The sequence below is a fragment of the Dendrobates tinctorius genome, unplaced genomic scaffold (genome assembly GCF_039654945.1).
Source record: "Dendrobates tinctorius isolate UK_male_01 unplaced genomic scaffold, ASM3965494v1 ptg000029l, whole genome shotgun sequence".
Lineage (NCBI taxonomy): Eukaryota > Metazoa > Chordata > Amphibia > Anura > Dendrobatidae > Dendrobates > Dendrobates tinctorius.
The window spans coordinates 60,731,777-60,749,494 of record NW_027361697.1 but is presented as its reverse complement, the minus strand read 5'-3'; the positions used below and the strand labels follow the sequence as shown (position 1 = coordinate 60,749,494).

The 17,718-nt window shown below is 38.9% G+C and overlaps 1 protein-coding gene across 1 annotated transcript in view; it reads left to right on the top strand.

Annotated features, from left to right (window-relative positions):
* Positions 1 to 799: 799 nt before the first annotated feature.
* The window catches only part of LOC141085748 (uncharacterized), a 42,321-nt gene continuing 25,402 nt past the window's right edge, over positions 800 to 17,718 (top strand). The window contains exons 1-3 of the mRNA XM_073571281.1: positions 800 to 957; positions 1,036 to 1,204; positions 1,579 to 1,753. Coding sequence (XP_073427382.1) covers positions 800 to 957; positions 1,036 to 1,204; positions 1,579 to 1,753 — 502 coding nt within the window. The remainder of the gene's footprint in view (positions 958 to 1,035; positions 1,205 to 1,578; positions 1,754 to 17,718) is intronic.

Sequence of the window (17,718 nt, the reverse complement as noted above, 5' to 3'; positions counted from 1 at the left end):
TAACAGAGCTCACACAGGGACAGATACAGCAGGAGGAAGATGTACTCAGTTGATATCAAGTTGTATTTGCTCGTCATGAGGACAATTTTTGCTGTACCACTGCAATTGCTCTCGAGATCCCAACAGGTAATGCTGCGCCCATAAGAGAACGCTATCATCAAATTCCTCCACAGCTGTACTAGGAGGTGAAAGGAATGCTCTTACAGATGTTACAGAATGGTGTCATCTGGGTAAGTCAAAGCCCATGGGCTGCTCCTATAGTCCTAGTATGAAGAAAAGACGTCACTCTGAGATTTTGTTTAGACTATCGCAAGTTAAATGCCTGCACTGTGAAGGATTCATACCCGCTATCCTGGATTGAAGAGTCCTTATTGATGGAAGCTTGCATGGACTAGGAGCTGTATTGTCGCAGGTTCAGGACGGGAAGGAGCGAGTGCTTATGCAAGTTGTTCCCTTCATGAATCCGAACGGAATCTGGACAACTACAGTTTGTTCAAGTTGGAGCTGCTGGCGTTAGTGGGCTATGATGGAGAAGTTCGCGGAATACCTGTCGGGGTCTGAAGTTCTAGTGTGTACCAACAACAGCCCACTGGCCCACCTGGAGAATGCTAAGTTAGGGGCCCTGGAACAACGGTGGGTGGAAAGAATGGCTAAATACTGGTATAAGATCGCCTACAGAAGGGGAGCTGAAAACACTCACGCGGATGCGTTGTCCAGAGTGACACATGAGAAGCCTGGTCCTAGCCGAGATGAAGAACTTGAGACTGAAGAGGTTCCTGGGTTCTAGAGTCCTACCAGGATGTTGGCAGCCACGCAGGAGCAGGTACAAGCGGAGACCCAGGAAAATGTATTGGGACAGCCTCAGGATGAGTGGGTGCGGATTCAGCAGGAAGACGGAGATCTTACACAAATTTGGCAGTGGGTGGCCCGCAAACATCTGCCTAGCAAGAATGAGAGGTAGGCCCTGTCTCCTGGGACCCTACAAATTCTTCGACAATGGGAGAGATTACATCTAAAGAATGGACTGTTGTACAGGAAAATTCAATTACAGCGAGCCCTATCCATCACTTGGCAGGTGGTGGTTCCCGTGACCCTGTTGCACAAAGTGGCCTTGGAGGCATACGAAAAAGGAGCACATTTCGGCCAAGAGAAGACCTATCAATGGCTACAGAAATTAGTTTATCATCCCTTAATGACGATGAAGGTAGAAGAAGTGTGTCAACAGTGTAGAAGCTGTTAATTGTCCAAACCCTTGGAACAGAGGGCCCCCATGCAGACTAATCTGCCCCACTGGAGGTCTTGATGATCGACTATTTGACAATTGGGCTGGCCCATCAAGGGTATGAACACTGCTTGGTAATGGTGGATCATTTCACCAAATTTGCAGTTGTGACTCCCACCTGAGACCAAACTGCGGAGACTGCGGCCTATGCTATCTGTGAAAACTTTATCCAGGTGTACGACTGTCCGAAAAGGATACACTCGGACCAGGGAGCCTGTTTTCTAGGATGAGCGATGGAGGAACTACATTGTATGTACCAAATTGGGAAGTCTCGAATGGCACCCTATCATCCACAGGGTAATGGAGCGTGTGAGCGATTCAACCAGACTCTCATTCAGATATTGAAAACTCTGGAGGAAGATCGTAAGATACACTGGCCTGATTTCGTAGCAGAACTGGTGTGGGTATACAACAACCGAGTACATCGCACCACAGGGTATACCCCTTACACCCTGCTCTTCAGCAGACCAGGCAAATAGATCACAGAGCTGGAGCTGGACCCAGAGGAGGACTACCCATGGACGCGGTTGTCCACCAGGGTTCGAGAACATCGCCATCGGCTGCAACCACTACATCGCCTGGTACAGACCCGGTTTCAAGAGGTGGAGCATTCTGAGAAAACTCCTCTAAAAGGGACAGCTCTACAGGCCGGAGACCAGGTGTTGGTATGAGAGAAGCGCCCTCAAGATAAACTTGACTATCGATGAGAAAAAACACCTTACCCGGTAAAGGGACGAGTCAATTCTGAAGGACCCATCTACAAAGTCCAGCTTGAGGGCAAAGAAGATGCCCCCACTCGCACGGTACACTGAAACATGCGCCGCCCCTGCGTGTCCAGAAATCCTGCTTTAGAAGAAGAAAAACCCATTGTTGCCGAGAGCCCTCCCTTAGTTCATAGCGATTGTGAGGAAGAGGAATGTCCGAGGCTACCGATAGTGAGGCCGGAAGGAGAGCTAATATCTGAGACCCCTGGAACTTCTGAAGTTCCTGAAATAGCTGCTTCACTAGAACTGGGCACGTCCCCGCCCCCATCAGTCCAACCTGATTCAACTACTCAAGTGGATTTGATGGAAACTCCAAGTTTATGACGTTCTGAGCGTTCAACAGCAGGAAAACTCCCTAACCGGTATGATCAGGATCATTTTGTTTAGCGACAAATCGTTCAAGGAATGGGAGAATGTCAGCGCTTACTGCAGGAACTCTCGTCAGTGGAATGGCGAGCACAAAGAGTGAGGGAATGTAAGGAGAAGACCCATACCAGGCCTACCTACTGCGTGATAGATCCGGAACTGTCGGGGCTGTCACCCAGGTTTCACAGGGGAAAGCTTAAGGCTCCGGACCGACCTCTGCACCTAGGAGTAGGGGGCGTGGCTAAAGGGCCAAAAAACACATTTGAAAGGTTGACTCACCAAACCCTGACTAATGCACTAGGGAATTTTTTCCTTATGTGTGCTGTTCAGATTTAGTGTTAGCGACTCGCAAAATTTGGGGACCCTTGACGTTGGGTTGCGAGCTAATCTGCTTTGGCCAAAATAGTAACTAATACCCCATATCTTTTTATCTTTTTGCACTTTTTATCATTTTTGCAGGATGCAGCTAGACATCTTTATGTTGGCTTGTTTTTTTCTGTGTGATGCATATATATAGTGCTGAGCAGCCCACCTGCTAATACTATGGGCGTCATTAATAGGCTGTTCAGACACTTTGCACCACACTTTTCTGTGTGACTGATGTCCTATGCAAGCCCTATTTGTGTGCATTTTTTCCACTAGGCAGCCAGACCCTCTTGGGTTACTGGCTGTTTTCATCAGTGGTTTGCACCTGTGCTGCCCCAGCCTTTCTCAATGGAAGTCTGCTGCATTCTGCTAGTGCATTAGTTAGGGTTTAGTGAGTCAACCTTTCAAATGTGTTTTTTTGAATTTTTGGGAATTGTTTCCTTATGTGCGCTGTTTAAAATAAAAGGGCCACAGCGCGTGGGAAATCAGTTAGTCGCCGCGGGAACGTGCAGCGCGCAGGAGGGCAGTGTCAGGGCTTCTGTGGGAAAGCCAACTGCCAGAGCAGGCTTAAACCAGCAGAGGCTAAAAGCCGCTATCAGAGACTGCCGACAATGACGTACCTTGTCCCCGCTGACATCGCTGACCATGAGTGGCAGGACACCCAGTCAGGACTTAAGCTCGTGCACGCACCGATGGGAGAATTGGGACACCCGCTGCGAGGGGTTTCCCTTTGTACCTGAATCGAGTCACTTGTTGTCCCTGTACACTGACGGGGGATAGACTGTGCTCTGCCCGGCTCTTTGTTTCCTGACACACGGATCACCAACTGGTCCACGAGGAATCACCGTCGCCGCCAGGGTTCAAGACGTCATCTTTTTCAGGACTACACTGGACCGCTAGGAATCATCACCGCCACCAGGATCCAGGACGTCATCTTTTCCATTACCATACTGGACCCCTTACGCTCCACAGCTTTGGCACAAACGTCCACTTCCTGAACAAACTGCATTCTGAAGTCATCGGACATATAAGTTTGCTATTCTTGAACTTCCTGCCTTATTCTTCACACCTGGTTCCCCTGAGTTACGTACCCTGTGTTCCTTTATACTGTTTTCCCTGTTTTCTCCCTGCGAGGAGTATACCTGATAAATTAAACCATCGAATGCAGGGTTAGGCAACCTAAAAGAGGTGAAGACCTCTCATCATTTCTTTTGAGAGTCTGGGGACTTACATGGTACCAAAATTGAGGGAAAGAGCTGTTGCCAGGTTCCTAATATATGCTGTCCTTGGATGGATTACTTTTTAAATTAAATTAAATACTGCAGAATATGCTAGAAAATACCAGCCACAAATGACGTCATACTAGAGATGTCACCCATGCTGTCATATAATACATACCACACATAACATCATATTTTACCAGCTACAAATATCATCATACGTTTTCAGTTTCACATTCCGTCTGAAGTTTTCAACCCCACATGCTGTCAAATATTACTAGATGTACATGGCCAAAAACTAATCTGACACCCATGCACTAAACCTTACCAGTCACATATGTCATCATACATTTCCTTACACATATGCTGCGCTACAATGACTGACACATGTCCCCTCCCCATACACTGCTACCTACAGACATTTTCAGACACTGCTGTCCAAAGTGTCAAATTTACTTGGACAGCAAATGCAAGTATATCAAATAAGGAAATGGTTGCACTCAAATGCATTAAGGCATATCAAATATGAAATATGTGAAATACGAATAGCATAATGGCTTTTGTAATCTAGAAAAACATATGAGATACTTAGCACAAAATTTGACCAAAAGATGTGAGCCCATTCACCAACGTCAAGGTGATCTCATTGAACGGGTCCCTATACTAACTGCCTAGTGTGAACTAACCTCTGGCTAATAACATGGTAAAGCCTGTATTTATAGGAAGATAGGAACCAAAATGTGATTGGATGTAATTAAAATCACAGCCTGATGAATAGCCATTATGCTATTCGTATTTCACATATTTCATATTTGATATGCCTTAATGCAATTGAGTGCAAACATTTCCTTATTTGATATATAAGCTGTTTTTTGGTATGCACCTATTCAGACTAGTTCTAGATGTGCCGTCAGTTTTTTCTGTCATTTGTATGTTAGCTTTCTGACTGAGCACTCCGCCCTTCATCAGGCTGTGATTTTAATTACATCCAATCACATTTTGGTTCCTATCTTCCTATAAATACAGGCTTTACCATGTTATTAGCCAGAGGTTAGTTCACACTAGGCAGTTAGTATAGGGACCCGTTCAATGAGATCACCTTGACGTTGGTGAATGGGCTCACATCTTTTGGCCAAATTTTGTGCTAAGTATCTCATATGTTTTTCTAGATTACAAAAGCCATTATGCTATTCGGATTTCACATATTTCATATTTGATATGCCTTAATGCAATTGAGTGCAACCATTTCCTTATTTGATAGTTAGCTGTTTTTTGGTATGCACCTATTCAGGCTAGTTCTAGATGTGCCATCAGTTTTTTCTGTCATTAGCAAATGCAAGTAGTCAGGATGTCCTGATTTTCCCTTGTCCTGACCTCTCCAGGAGCCAAAAAATTTAATTTACTGTCCACCAGGAGCAGGCAGTCCACTGACTGTGTTGTATGGTGGGCAGACACAGTGGGGTATCAGTCATGTCTCTACTTTCTTTAGATAAGCTACCATCTGTCATCTGATACTGCTTGATATGGAAGGGCATAGAGACAGTGTTCACTGCAGAGGTCTGTGATCTATCAGGGAGATGTCAGTGATTTATTTGTTGACCGTGATTGACAGATTGTTGGCCCATGGTCTAAAGCCCCCGTTAGACACTGCGATATCGCTAGCAATATCGCTGTAAAGTCACCGATTTTGTGACGTTGCAGCGATATTGCTAGCGATATCGCTGCATGTGATACTTACCTCCGACCGGCTCCCCCGCTGGTTATCGCTGATCGTGCGAGAAGCTCCTGGACCATTCCACTTCATGCTGAGCTTCCTGTGGCGCCGACGAGCGACGCGTGGAGCCGGGCGGGAGGACGCAGGATCGCAGCGCCTGACAGGTAAGTAGCGATCCCCGTCCCCAGCGATGTCGCTAGTGAGATCTGCCTGTGTGGCAGCTCACTAGCGACCACCTAGCGATGCACCAGCGATCCTGACCGCGTCATATCGCTGGCCGGGATCGCTGGTGCATCGCTAGGTGTAACGGTACCCTAATGTGTATGGAGTCTCCAAAATCTCTCCCACAACAGATAATCTCAGGGTAGAGGAGGAATAAGCAGTTTTAATTTAAATGGGGATCCATATATTGGAAGATATTGAGCAAGTTCCTGTTGGGTCATATATTTAGCCACATATAAAAATTATTATCCATTTATTTTATCACAAAATTATACTTTGATGCAAAATTGCATGAAGGTACATGTGTATCTAAATTGCTGATTGGCATTTTGTCACCGTGCCAGATTTCTACTTTCAGAGAATATATGAAATGCAGATATAGTGTTTTTTGTTATTTTGTGATTTAGGTTTTAATTGCAGACTTCACAAGTGTGAAAATTGTCCAAGCTAAAAAGGTGTGGAGTGTCCAAAAGTCCCTGGAAACTAAAGAGTTAAGATTAATGGGGGAATTTATGGAATAATGTGTTTGTTAAGTATTTTCATTAATATGTTTTGTTTCTAAAATGTAACATATCTAATAAAAAATAGTGTGAGAGTTATAAGCCATACAATGTTACTAATATGTAGTTATAGTGAAATCTCCATGTTATATTCATAATATTAATGAAAAGAAATCTGAATTTGTCTCCTATCCATAACCCATCTCCTTGCACATAATTCCTCCTGAGATTTGTTCTCCTTTATCCTGTATCTTGCACACTTTATTGCCTTCATCAATATTACATTTCTTTGCCCCTTCCCCCACTTCTTCATAGATTGCTATTTGTGGTATAAAAGATTCTTCCTGGTGAAATAGTCCCTCAACATGTCTTTTTAAGTTTTAACCAAACTCCTCAATTCATCCATTTTATTGCTTCTTGTGACACTGTGTACTACTCACTATCAGCCTGGAAGTGAGAGAGAAGAATTAGTCTATCTTTAAGACATTTTTACATTACATTCTTAACCAGTCAGTCTGTGTTTGCTTGTATGAAAGATACATGGATACTTTTTAGAGATTTTTCTTTTGCAACATATGTCTTCATGAAAGTTTGAATTATTTTACTTCCTTTTAATGTTATCTTCTTAAGCAAGCACTACAGCGTGGACTGCTTCTATAAAGACATTCAAAAATGCATAAAATTATTGTGCAAAAATCAGACACCACTCATTTTTACATTTCCAGCCCAAACATTACATTAAAGGTATTCCTAATGTAAGTAACGGAAAAGTAGAAAACAAGTTTTTTCTTTTAAATAAAAAAATATTCGGAATTGAGAGTCCTCAGTGGTTGATACCTTTTAATGGCTAACTGAAAAGATGGTAACACATTGCAAGCTTTCGAGACTACTCAGGTCTCTTCATCAGGCATAGACTAATACAAAATCTGAAGAGTCACATATTTATGCACAATACAGCACAGAAAAAATGCAATAGATGAGACAAGTGACGTGAAGCAGAATTATGATTATGGGAGAGGGAGAAACATAAATATTGGACCAGTTCATAGATAAGGAATCCGGATGTTTTATTGCCCTCTGATTGGGGTCTCCTAATGTGTTGTGATGCCCCCACAAGGTCTTAGGAGCAAATTCCTTAATCGATGTAAAAAAGACATAAATCCATGCGACACATTCATTCCAGCATTGAAAGTTATCAACCACTGAGGACTCTCAATTCTGAATATTTTTCTATCTACTGGCTAACACGGTATGAAGATATACTTCTTTTAAATAGTAATTAATGACATTAATCCTTAGTGTTAAACATATTTATAATTTATGATAATTTAATCTCACTATACTCACAGATCCACTGCTGCTGTTTTTGTTCTGAGAATGGATTGGACAAGATGAAAGCTCTGGGAGATGTTTTCTAACAGAGTATATATGAGCAGCAGCACTTATACTCTAGTACAAACTAACAACTCCCACATTGTGCATGTCAACCCATCCCTCCTCTCCTCACATCATCTGACACACACATAGCAGTTTAAAAATTTGGACACACTTATTCATGCAATGGATCACCAACAGTGTCACCAACTAAGCACCCCTACGCTATCACTCCCCCCTCAATGCTTCACAGTGGACACCACATATGGAAACCATCTGCTCACCTTTTTTACATCTCACAAAGTTGTGGAGATTGGTACTAAAATATCAAATTTTGACTCAACAGACTATACGACACATTTCCACTACTGTCATGCGTAATCTATGTGTAGCTTGGCCAAAATAAGTCTCTTCATCTTGTTAATGGTTCTTAGTAGGAGCTTCTTTGCAACAATTTGTTTATAAAAACTTTTGAACTTGCAGTTTGTGCATGATTTAGGGGGTTCTTATTTGAGGAGCTCTCAATTTGTGGTTTCTTAGGCTTGTAACTCTGACTAACTTATCCTCTGCAGCAGAAGTAATTCTTGGTCTTCCTTTCCTGAGACAGTCCTCAAGAGAGGCATTCATTATAATGATTGATCATTTTCATGACTAAACTTGTTGATATCTTCAAGGTCCTACCAATTTTTTCTATATTTACAGATCTTCATAACTTAAAATAATGAAGGACTGTCATTTCACTTAGTTGAGTGTTTCGGCTTACAACAGTTGTAGAATAGGACTTAGAACTGTATAGAACTGTGAACTGTCTTTGCGAAATACAGGTAGTATGACTTTCTGAAGACCCATGATTCCACAAATGAACTTTTGATGAGGCATACCTGTTCATTGGAAGCCATTTACGATGACTAGCTGTTGAAGCTGCTCAAGACAATGCGAAGAGTGTGGACTCTGTCCTCAGAGTAAAAGGGGGGTACTTTGAGTAATCTAAGGTTTAACACATATTCTGGTTTGTTTCACATTTGTTCTTTTCTTCCTTGTTTCCATAAGTGTTCTTTAGTGGTTTTTCTGCCTTTAGTTTGACTCTATAATGTGCACATTCCAGTAAGAACAAGGAAAACCACTGCATGAATAGATGTGTCTAAACTATTGAACATTGCTGTAGCTTCCTGCTCTTCAGCTGAGATGCTGTTTCAGCTTTGTTAAATCCAAATTCACTCATGTCCATCCTCATAGCCAACAGGCTGGATAAAGCCGCAGTGCTTTCTCTATTCACACAACCCACACTGCTGTGTGTTTAAGATGGATTTTGCTTTCAGTAATGTGATAGCAGCCATTTTGAACTGCCTTCTGACGGCCTGTAGAGAAACCAAGCATAAATAATTAAATTATATAAAAATGCATATTTTCTGTTTAATAATTTTCTTCATTTCCCGGAAGACCCTTTTATTGTAATTGTCGACATCACTGAAGGAATGTTTCTCAAAGTGTTTGTGTGATAAGCACACTATGTGCAATGCATGTAGTGTAAATACCCTGCAAAACATTACAGGTAAATTCAGGAGAAATACAGCTCTGGCAAAAATTAAGAGACCACTGCACAGTTTTATAAAAATCTGCTTCCCTACATGTTTGTCAGCCATTCCATTCCAGTGTCAGTTGAATTCCAACCAGAGTACACCTCATTCTACTTAATGTGCTTCTGATTAGGTGATCACCTGAACCAAATCTTATTTAACAAAGGAAAGTATAAAAAACCCTACTGTGGGGTTCACAATCCTCTTGCAATAGGACAAGCTGGATGGCAAAATAAGGGCTAGTAATATCCCAAAAGAAATAGGAATGAAAAAATAACTTTTAACCATGCCAAAGCAGTTGAAAAGAAAAGTCTTGAGTGAGGAAAAGAAGGGCTCAGTTCTGGCTTTACAAGCAGAGGGATACAGTGAGTGTCATGTTGCCTCCATCCTTAAAATTTCTAAGATGGCAGTCTATTACAACAAGATCAAGCTGCAGACATTGGTGACAATGAAGCTACAGACTGGCAGAGGGCAAAAACGAATCTCCACTGACCGGGATGTCCGTCATCTTATTCGAATGTCACTCAGCAACCACAGGATGACATCAAGTGGCCTACAAAAGGAATGGCAAATGGCAGCTGGGGTTAAGTGCACGGAAAGAAAAGTTTGTAAGAGGCTTCTAAAGGCAGGGCTCAAGTCATGTAAAGCTAGAAAAAGCCTTTCATCAACGAGAAGCAAAGGAGAGCTAGGCTGAAGTTTGCCAAAGACCATAAGGATTGGACCATAGAGGTCTGGAGGAAGGTAATCTTCTCTGATGAGTCTAATTTTCAGCTTTGCCCAACACCTGGTTGTCTAATGTTTAGACGGAGACCTGGAGAGGCGTACAAGCCACAGTGTCTTGCACCCACTGTGAAATTTGGTGGATGATCGGTGATGATCTGTGGATGCTTCAGCAAGGCTGGAATTGGGCAGGTTAATCTTTGCTAAGGACGTATGAATCAAGCCGCATACAAGGTTATACTGGAAAAACAGTTGATTCCATCTGCTCAGGCAATGTTCCCCAATTCTGAGGACTGTTTTTTCCAACAGGACAATGTGCCATTCCACACAGCTAGGTCAATCAATGTGTAGATGAAGGACCACCACATCAAATCCCTGTCATGGACAGCCCAATCTCCAGACCTAAACCCCATTGAAAACCTCTGGAATGTAATCAAAAGGAAGATGGATAGTCACAAGCCACCAAACAAAGAAGAACTGCTTAAATTTTTGTACCAGGAGTGGCATAAGGTCACCCAAAAGCAGTGTGAAAGACTGGTGGAAAGCATGCCAAGATGCATGAAAGCTGTGATTAAAAATCATGGTTATTACACAAAATATTGATTTCTGAACTTTTCCTGAGTTGAAACATTAGTATTGTTGTTTCTAAATGATTATGAACTTGGTTTCTTAGCATTATTTGAGGTCTGCAAGCACTGCATTTTTTGTTCTTTTGACAATTTCATATTTTCTGAAAATAAATATAAAATGTATTGCTTGGAAATTTGAAGACATGTTGTCAGTAGTTTGTAGAATAAAAGAGCAATTTACATTTTACTGAAAAATATACCTATAAAGAGAAAAATCAGACAAACTGGAAATTTGTCAGTGGTCTGTTAATTTTTGCCATAGCTGTATGTGTCTTACCACAAAAATTTGCATTGTCGGGTTGTGGTGAAACCCTTCTTGTGCATGCTCAGGGTTAGAAGCACTGAACCATGCTATAAAGATGAAAAAACTGAGCATGCACCAAGGAATTAGCTTAGAGTTGTTTAGTCTGCACTGACTACGCTCATGGCCTTGAACCCATCTCTGCATCCTTGTCCTGTAGACCAAGAACTACTACAGGACGTAACCAATATTAACTCAGAAGTCATTAAAAACTTTGATAAGACGTGACTTGTAGTACTTGAGCAAATTATTTTCTGGAGAGCTCATTTAGAAAATAAATGTCAATTAATATTTATTGGATAATTTTGATTAACAGATTAACTTAATAGTTGTTTAACCCCTTCAAACCCTTGGCAATGGCTCCCGTAGTCCCGTAGAACCTTTCAGCAACAAAATATGGAATGGGCTCAGTAACTGAGCCCACACCTTACAGTATAGTCTCGGTGTGTTGTGCTGCATAGTTAGCACCTAAGCGTAATTAATATGATTAGAGCTAGCTCATATCACAACAATTTAACTTTTTAAATGCCATTGCCAAGCGTGAAAGAAGCATATAAGAGGCTTCAGTATAATGGCAGTCCATTCTGAGATCCATCAACCAACCGCCCCAAACCCTGTGCAATGTGATTGCAGAGTTGTCAATGAGTTGCCATATCAGTTATGGGATTATTAAGGACCTCTGTGTCTGGCGTGTTAGAAATACATTTAAAAATATTAATAAAAATTACAAATCATTCGCTTTTACCTGAACATAAGTATCAATGTTTAAAAAGTAATAAATAAAATTAAAAAATATTACCATATGTTGGTATTGTTGCATGCATAATTGCCCAAAGTAGTAAAATGTAAATTGTTTATTCCCCCCCAAAAAGCTGAAATTTCAGAATTGCCATTTTTTGTTGCAACACCTTCACAAAAAATGCAATGAAAAGAGATCAAAATGTTGTATATACCCCAAAACTGATACTTGTCTTATAAAAAAGAAGCCCTAACCCCTAGACAGAAAAATAGCTAAAGTTATGACTTTTGGAAGAATGGGAGTAAAAATCAAAATTACTGAAAAAAAAAATTGCTTTATGTAAAATAATGCTTATCCTGTAAAATACTCAGGACTAGTTACCAGATAAAAATGTAGTGGTTTATTTGGATTCTTCCATCAAAGTAAAAGATTATTACAGAAAAACATAAAAATAGATGAAAGAGAGATTGTCCATTAGTTCATAGCAAAGCTACATTTATTCTTCTTCTCTCCGGGATCCTGAATAGCAATTGGCTGCTGTCTCTCAGTTAGGCTTCTCACATAGCCGTCAAGTAATATCCCAGCTGTCTGTCCATTCAATGCTATATCCGTGCCGAGATGTCATCCTCGCGTCTGTGTCTCATGATGGGGAGGGAGCAAGAGCGACCTCTACAGTTAGCCATGAATTATATACGTCTCCTAAAGCACGTGGTCTCTACATATATGGAGCTGTCTTTCTACCATGAGCCAAGCTTAAAAATAGCCTATGTCATTTCAGCTAGCAATGTACAGAACTGGGTGTAATAAGAAATATTTAACGGATTATTAATATTTAACAATTCCCCCTTTTGAGGGAGACAGACATTAATTGGAACCCTCAAAATATAACAAGATTTTCTTTCTTCTTTTCTTCTTCTTTGACAAAATAATTTAATATTAATAATAATAATAATAATAATAATAATATCAGATTACCGTTATAAGTACTCAATGACATAATTGAGGTGGATTCATGTTATGGTAAGCCGTGAACAATATTCATATGCAATACGTATAATTATACTTCCCTAAGTCTAAATTGAAGCATCTCAGGTCCAGTCATCATCATCTGATGTCATCTGGTCGTCATTTTGATGTCTTCTGTCTTCTTCTTGGTTCTTTTTAAAACCACAGTTTTTCTCTAGCATATAGATGTTGTAGAAATCGTCTTGTATATCAAATCAAAGTCCATAATTTCAAATGTTAATACGAAAACAAAGTTTATAGATGCAGCTTTAATATCTGTGCAGTGTCACCTTTAAAAACCTGGGCTTACATTGGCTCGCCTTGGATATTCTGGAATCCTTCATCAGTATTGGTCTTTGAAAAGGTGTGACGTCTTTGGTCAGTAAAGCAAGGGTTAAAATGACTCTTCCTTGCTAAACATAGCACCATAACCAGTCCTTGTCCTAATGCACAGGACACATGTCAGGGTTGTAGCTTCCTGACAATTACCTTATTGTTCACCAGCCTTCATCGAAGCTTTTCAGGTGATTGAAACCTCTGGAACTTGGTAAGAACGTGATAACACAGTTCATCTCTGCATCATAGGATCATCGTCCTCTGGTTGTCAGGTTAGACACTTTAATTGTGACTGTCAGTGGTGGATACTGCACTTGTAATTAACACAGTTACTCAGTAATCATAGCTTTGTTACCTTCTTGGACTTCTGGATCGCGGCATTCTTCTTCTTGCAACTGATAAGAATCAATTTTAATATGAAAAGTCTTTATTAACGTAATTTCAATATCTTGCTTGAAGTCTTCTTTCCCTAGTCTATACCAAATCTGGTAATTTTCCTATCCTATAATATCACAGCGTACCATAGCAATCAGTAATATCCATATAATTATTATCAGAATTTGTACCATATATAGATTTCAATATTTGAAATAATAAACCAATAATAAGTGATAATACATTATTATCCATATTTTTTCCATGTGATAGAACATTTTTTTATGTCATAGGTGTAATTACCTTTTTCAACCCATAGGTGTCACTGTGTTTTATGTAACCAACGTTATCATCTTTATTAATAAGGAATATATTTATTATACTAATAATATGTAGGAATGTAAAGCCATGAACCAAAATAAGTATATATGAGTGAGCGAATGAATGAATAAAAGAATTGTTGCATATAACTCAGAAGTGAAACATTTTTCTTTGTAATGAAACCGTATCATTGTTATATTTAATGAAGCAAAATTCTATAGTAGATATTACTTTACTATTGTTGAAAGAAAAAATAAAAATGTAAGAATTAAAAATAAAAATAGAATAAAAAATTGAAAATTAAAAATAAGAATAAAAATAAAAATAAAAATGAGGCCTTTATGTTGATGCAGAGTAGTTATGTCTTCAGTAACATATACCCTTAATATTTCCATGATCTGGATTATTTCATAATTGTCATAAACTTGTGTTACCAAAATATTCAAATTATGCAACTTTGCATGTAATATTCCTCTTACTGTAAAGAAATGACTCTTTATAATACTTAATGTTATTATACCCAATACTTATACCATTGTACCTTATTTCTATTTGTTCTTTATTAAAATGTGCGAAGAAGAGGTATTAATCAAATGTGATGATGTAGTCAGGATCAAAAACATATTTTCCCCCTTAATACCAAAAAATATTGTTTCATGAAATAATTCATTTATCAAAACCAAAATTAAAAATAATTAATGTATAAATTATGTGAATTTATACTTGCTTATACCATTATTTGTCTGAAGATGTGTGACCATTAAAATTAATTTGAATATCATAAAATTATCCTTTGGAAAGATTAATTTGCATAAACCATTTTGATGTGCGATTGCACTTTGCACTTATCCACAATTAACTAAATCAAGAAATAATAATTACTATAGGAATATAGAAATATATGTTGTGTAGATAATATTTCATTATATATCCTAATATTCTAATAATTTAACTGATCTGCATATTCCTCCTAAAGATAAAAGCTTTTGGTTTTTTTTTTTTTCTCTCTCATTCAGAATCCTGAGGCCTCATACAAACGTATCACATTACTCGCTCAGCAGCTGCTCATACACTCAGTCACTGTCACTCAGACTGTGTCACATATTTAAGTTTAAACCAAATACCTCACATACGAAGGTGTGATGAATACACGTATTTTAACCCAAATTATCCTAATTATCAATGCATTGTAAACTATTTAAATTTAGTCTTAATATTTCTTTGAATATTCCCCAAATACACATGACATAAATATACAGTATGTATATGTATAGCTATACTTGACATTTAGGCCTGAAAAAAAAAATTCCATTGCTTTGCAAAAGTTGAGACCCCCTTAAAAATTATTTTCCTATGGAACAGGGACATAGTATACTGGTATTATTAGAACAAAGTTCAAATTTCACCTGCTGTGGTTGTCATTCAAGCCATGCAGTAAAAGCATTCACACAGAACACATTTAAAATGCAGTTAGTTATTTCCTTTTAAGGGTTAGATATAAAATCATGCAATTATTGCAACTTCCTGTGTAAATAAAGGCATAAATCCTTGTAAGAGAATTTTTCTGATTAAGTCCTGCTTTGAAATGAAAATTCTAAGGAAAAATAAAAGAGAAGGTTAATATCATATTCATAATTCTAAATTTTATTACTGGAGTAGATTTTAATTTTCACTAAAAAATACAGTTCTACAATCTCTACTTCTACAAACACTCTATATATACTGTATGAACATGTATATCTATAAAACTATAGAACTACAGGATTATACGCCATGAAATAATTACATATAACTGACTAATACATTGCATAACACTTTTACACAATATATATATATAATTACTTTTTCTAGCCAATTCCTACACCCATACTTATTTCTCTGCAAAAAATATCCTGAAAGGTTCTTGCCATTTTGAAGCTGATAGATTCTTGGAACAGAGTATTCAGTTTACAGGCCATGATTTCACTCACCACCTGCTTCTGGCTGTCAAATTTGGCCATCTTTGTTACAGAAAGAAGATCAGAACTTGGAATTTTATAGGGCTTAAACTGTGAAGTTTTTTCGGTGATCCTTTGCATCATTCCATATGGCTTATAACAAACATGTGATTTTCTTCGTTCTTCATAGATTTGATTTTGGGGAAAACTCATTTTAGAAGGCTTTGCTAATACAGGCTTCTGATAAGATTTTACTCTGCCTGTCTTCACAAAATTAGCACAATTTACTTTCCTCTCACGATTCTCATGTTTTCTAGCAAAATCAAGGGATTGCGCACATTCAAATAAAGAATCTTTTTGTGACGCAATAACACGAGATGCAGGATTTAGAAACCAAAATTTGCTTACAAAACTCCTTATGAGGGACTGTGTTTTGACATTCTCCATGACCGTTCTATACAAGCGGTGAAATATAGACATGAATGTGTAGGTACATTCCTTCCGACCAATCCTTAATTTTTGAAGAATATCAATATCTGGATGATTTTCATTTGATGAACAAAAAATCAAAATTTTTAATCTGTCTTTATCATTTAAATTCTCATGTGTTTCACCAGATATCTTTAAAGTCAATCTCCTAGCAAAGTTTACAGGGATCCACATTTTGAACAACTGATTCTTCTCCTCGTTAGATAAATCAAACTTGTCAACACAACTTTCAAAAACCTCAGAGTTTCTACAAACATGGATTGTGTTATCATATGCAGGAATTATTTTGCATATCTTTAGCAAACTTTTCCTTACTTTACTTCGGATTTCGGCCTGTGAGTCGTCTATTTTTAGTGGTACGTCTTTCCCTTGTACGTCCTCTACGTCAGTTCTGAAGTCTCCTCCTACTTCTCCATCTTGTTCCACGTCTGCAAGGTCACCTTCAATGGCCGCTACAGACACTTGATTACAGTCAATCTCGAGAACATCACAACAATCATTTTTGGATTTCTCTGACACAGATCTATGAAATATATCTACCATCTGTAGAATATTTTTTAATTTATCTCTTTCTCTGTTGAAAAACTTAGAATTATACTTCTGATTCGCCATTTCGCACTCTGCAATATAAGCTAAGCCATAATACTTCTGGATTAGACTTGTCTACAGACTTAAATTTCAATTTACTCTGCTTAGCAAGAGAATTAATGACATCCATTTTATCTTACCTTGAAATGTCTCAGCTTGTTCCTTTGATGGACAACGCTGGGCTCCGGTCTTCACACGTCTGCCTTCAGCACGTCTGGCACTTTGGCACTTGTAGTACTTCTCAATCCATCTGGCAATTCTTAGTCCTCACTTCTAGGTTCTATCTGAATCTTGAGTAGTGGAGTTCCTGATAACTTGCACATATGACTGACGTTAGCAAAGTCCAACCCCCTTTTGGGCAAGTTGAGGGAAATCCACAAAAAAAAATACAAAAATTCAGATCTGGCTGGCTCTCCAATGTAAAATAATGCTTATCCTATAAAATACTCAGGACTAGTTACCAGATAAAAATGTAGTGGTTTATTTGGATTCTTCCATCAAAGTAAAGGATTATTACAGAAAAACATAAAAATAGATGAAAGAGAGATTGTCCATTAGTTCATAGCAAAGCAACATGTATTCTTCTTCTCTCCGCGATCCTGAATAGCAAATGGCTGCTGTCTCTCAGTTAGGCTTCTCACATAGCCGTCAAGTAATATCCCAGCTGTCTGTCCATTCAATGCTATATCCGTGCCGAGATGTCATCCTCGCGTCTGTGTCTCATGATGGGGAGGGAGCAAGAGCGACCTCTACAGTTAGCCATGAATTATATACGTCTCCTAAAGCACGTGGTCTCTACATATATGGAGCTGTCTTTCTACCATGAGCCAAGCTTAAAAATAGCCTATGTCATTTCAGCTAGCAATGTACAGAACTGGGTGTAATAAGAAATA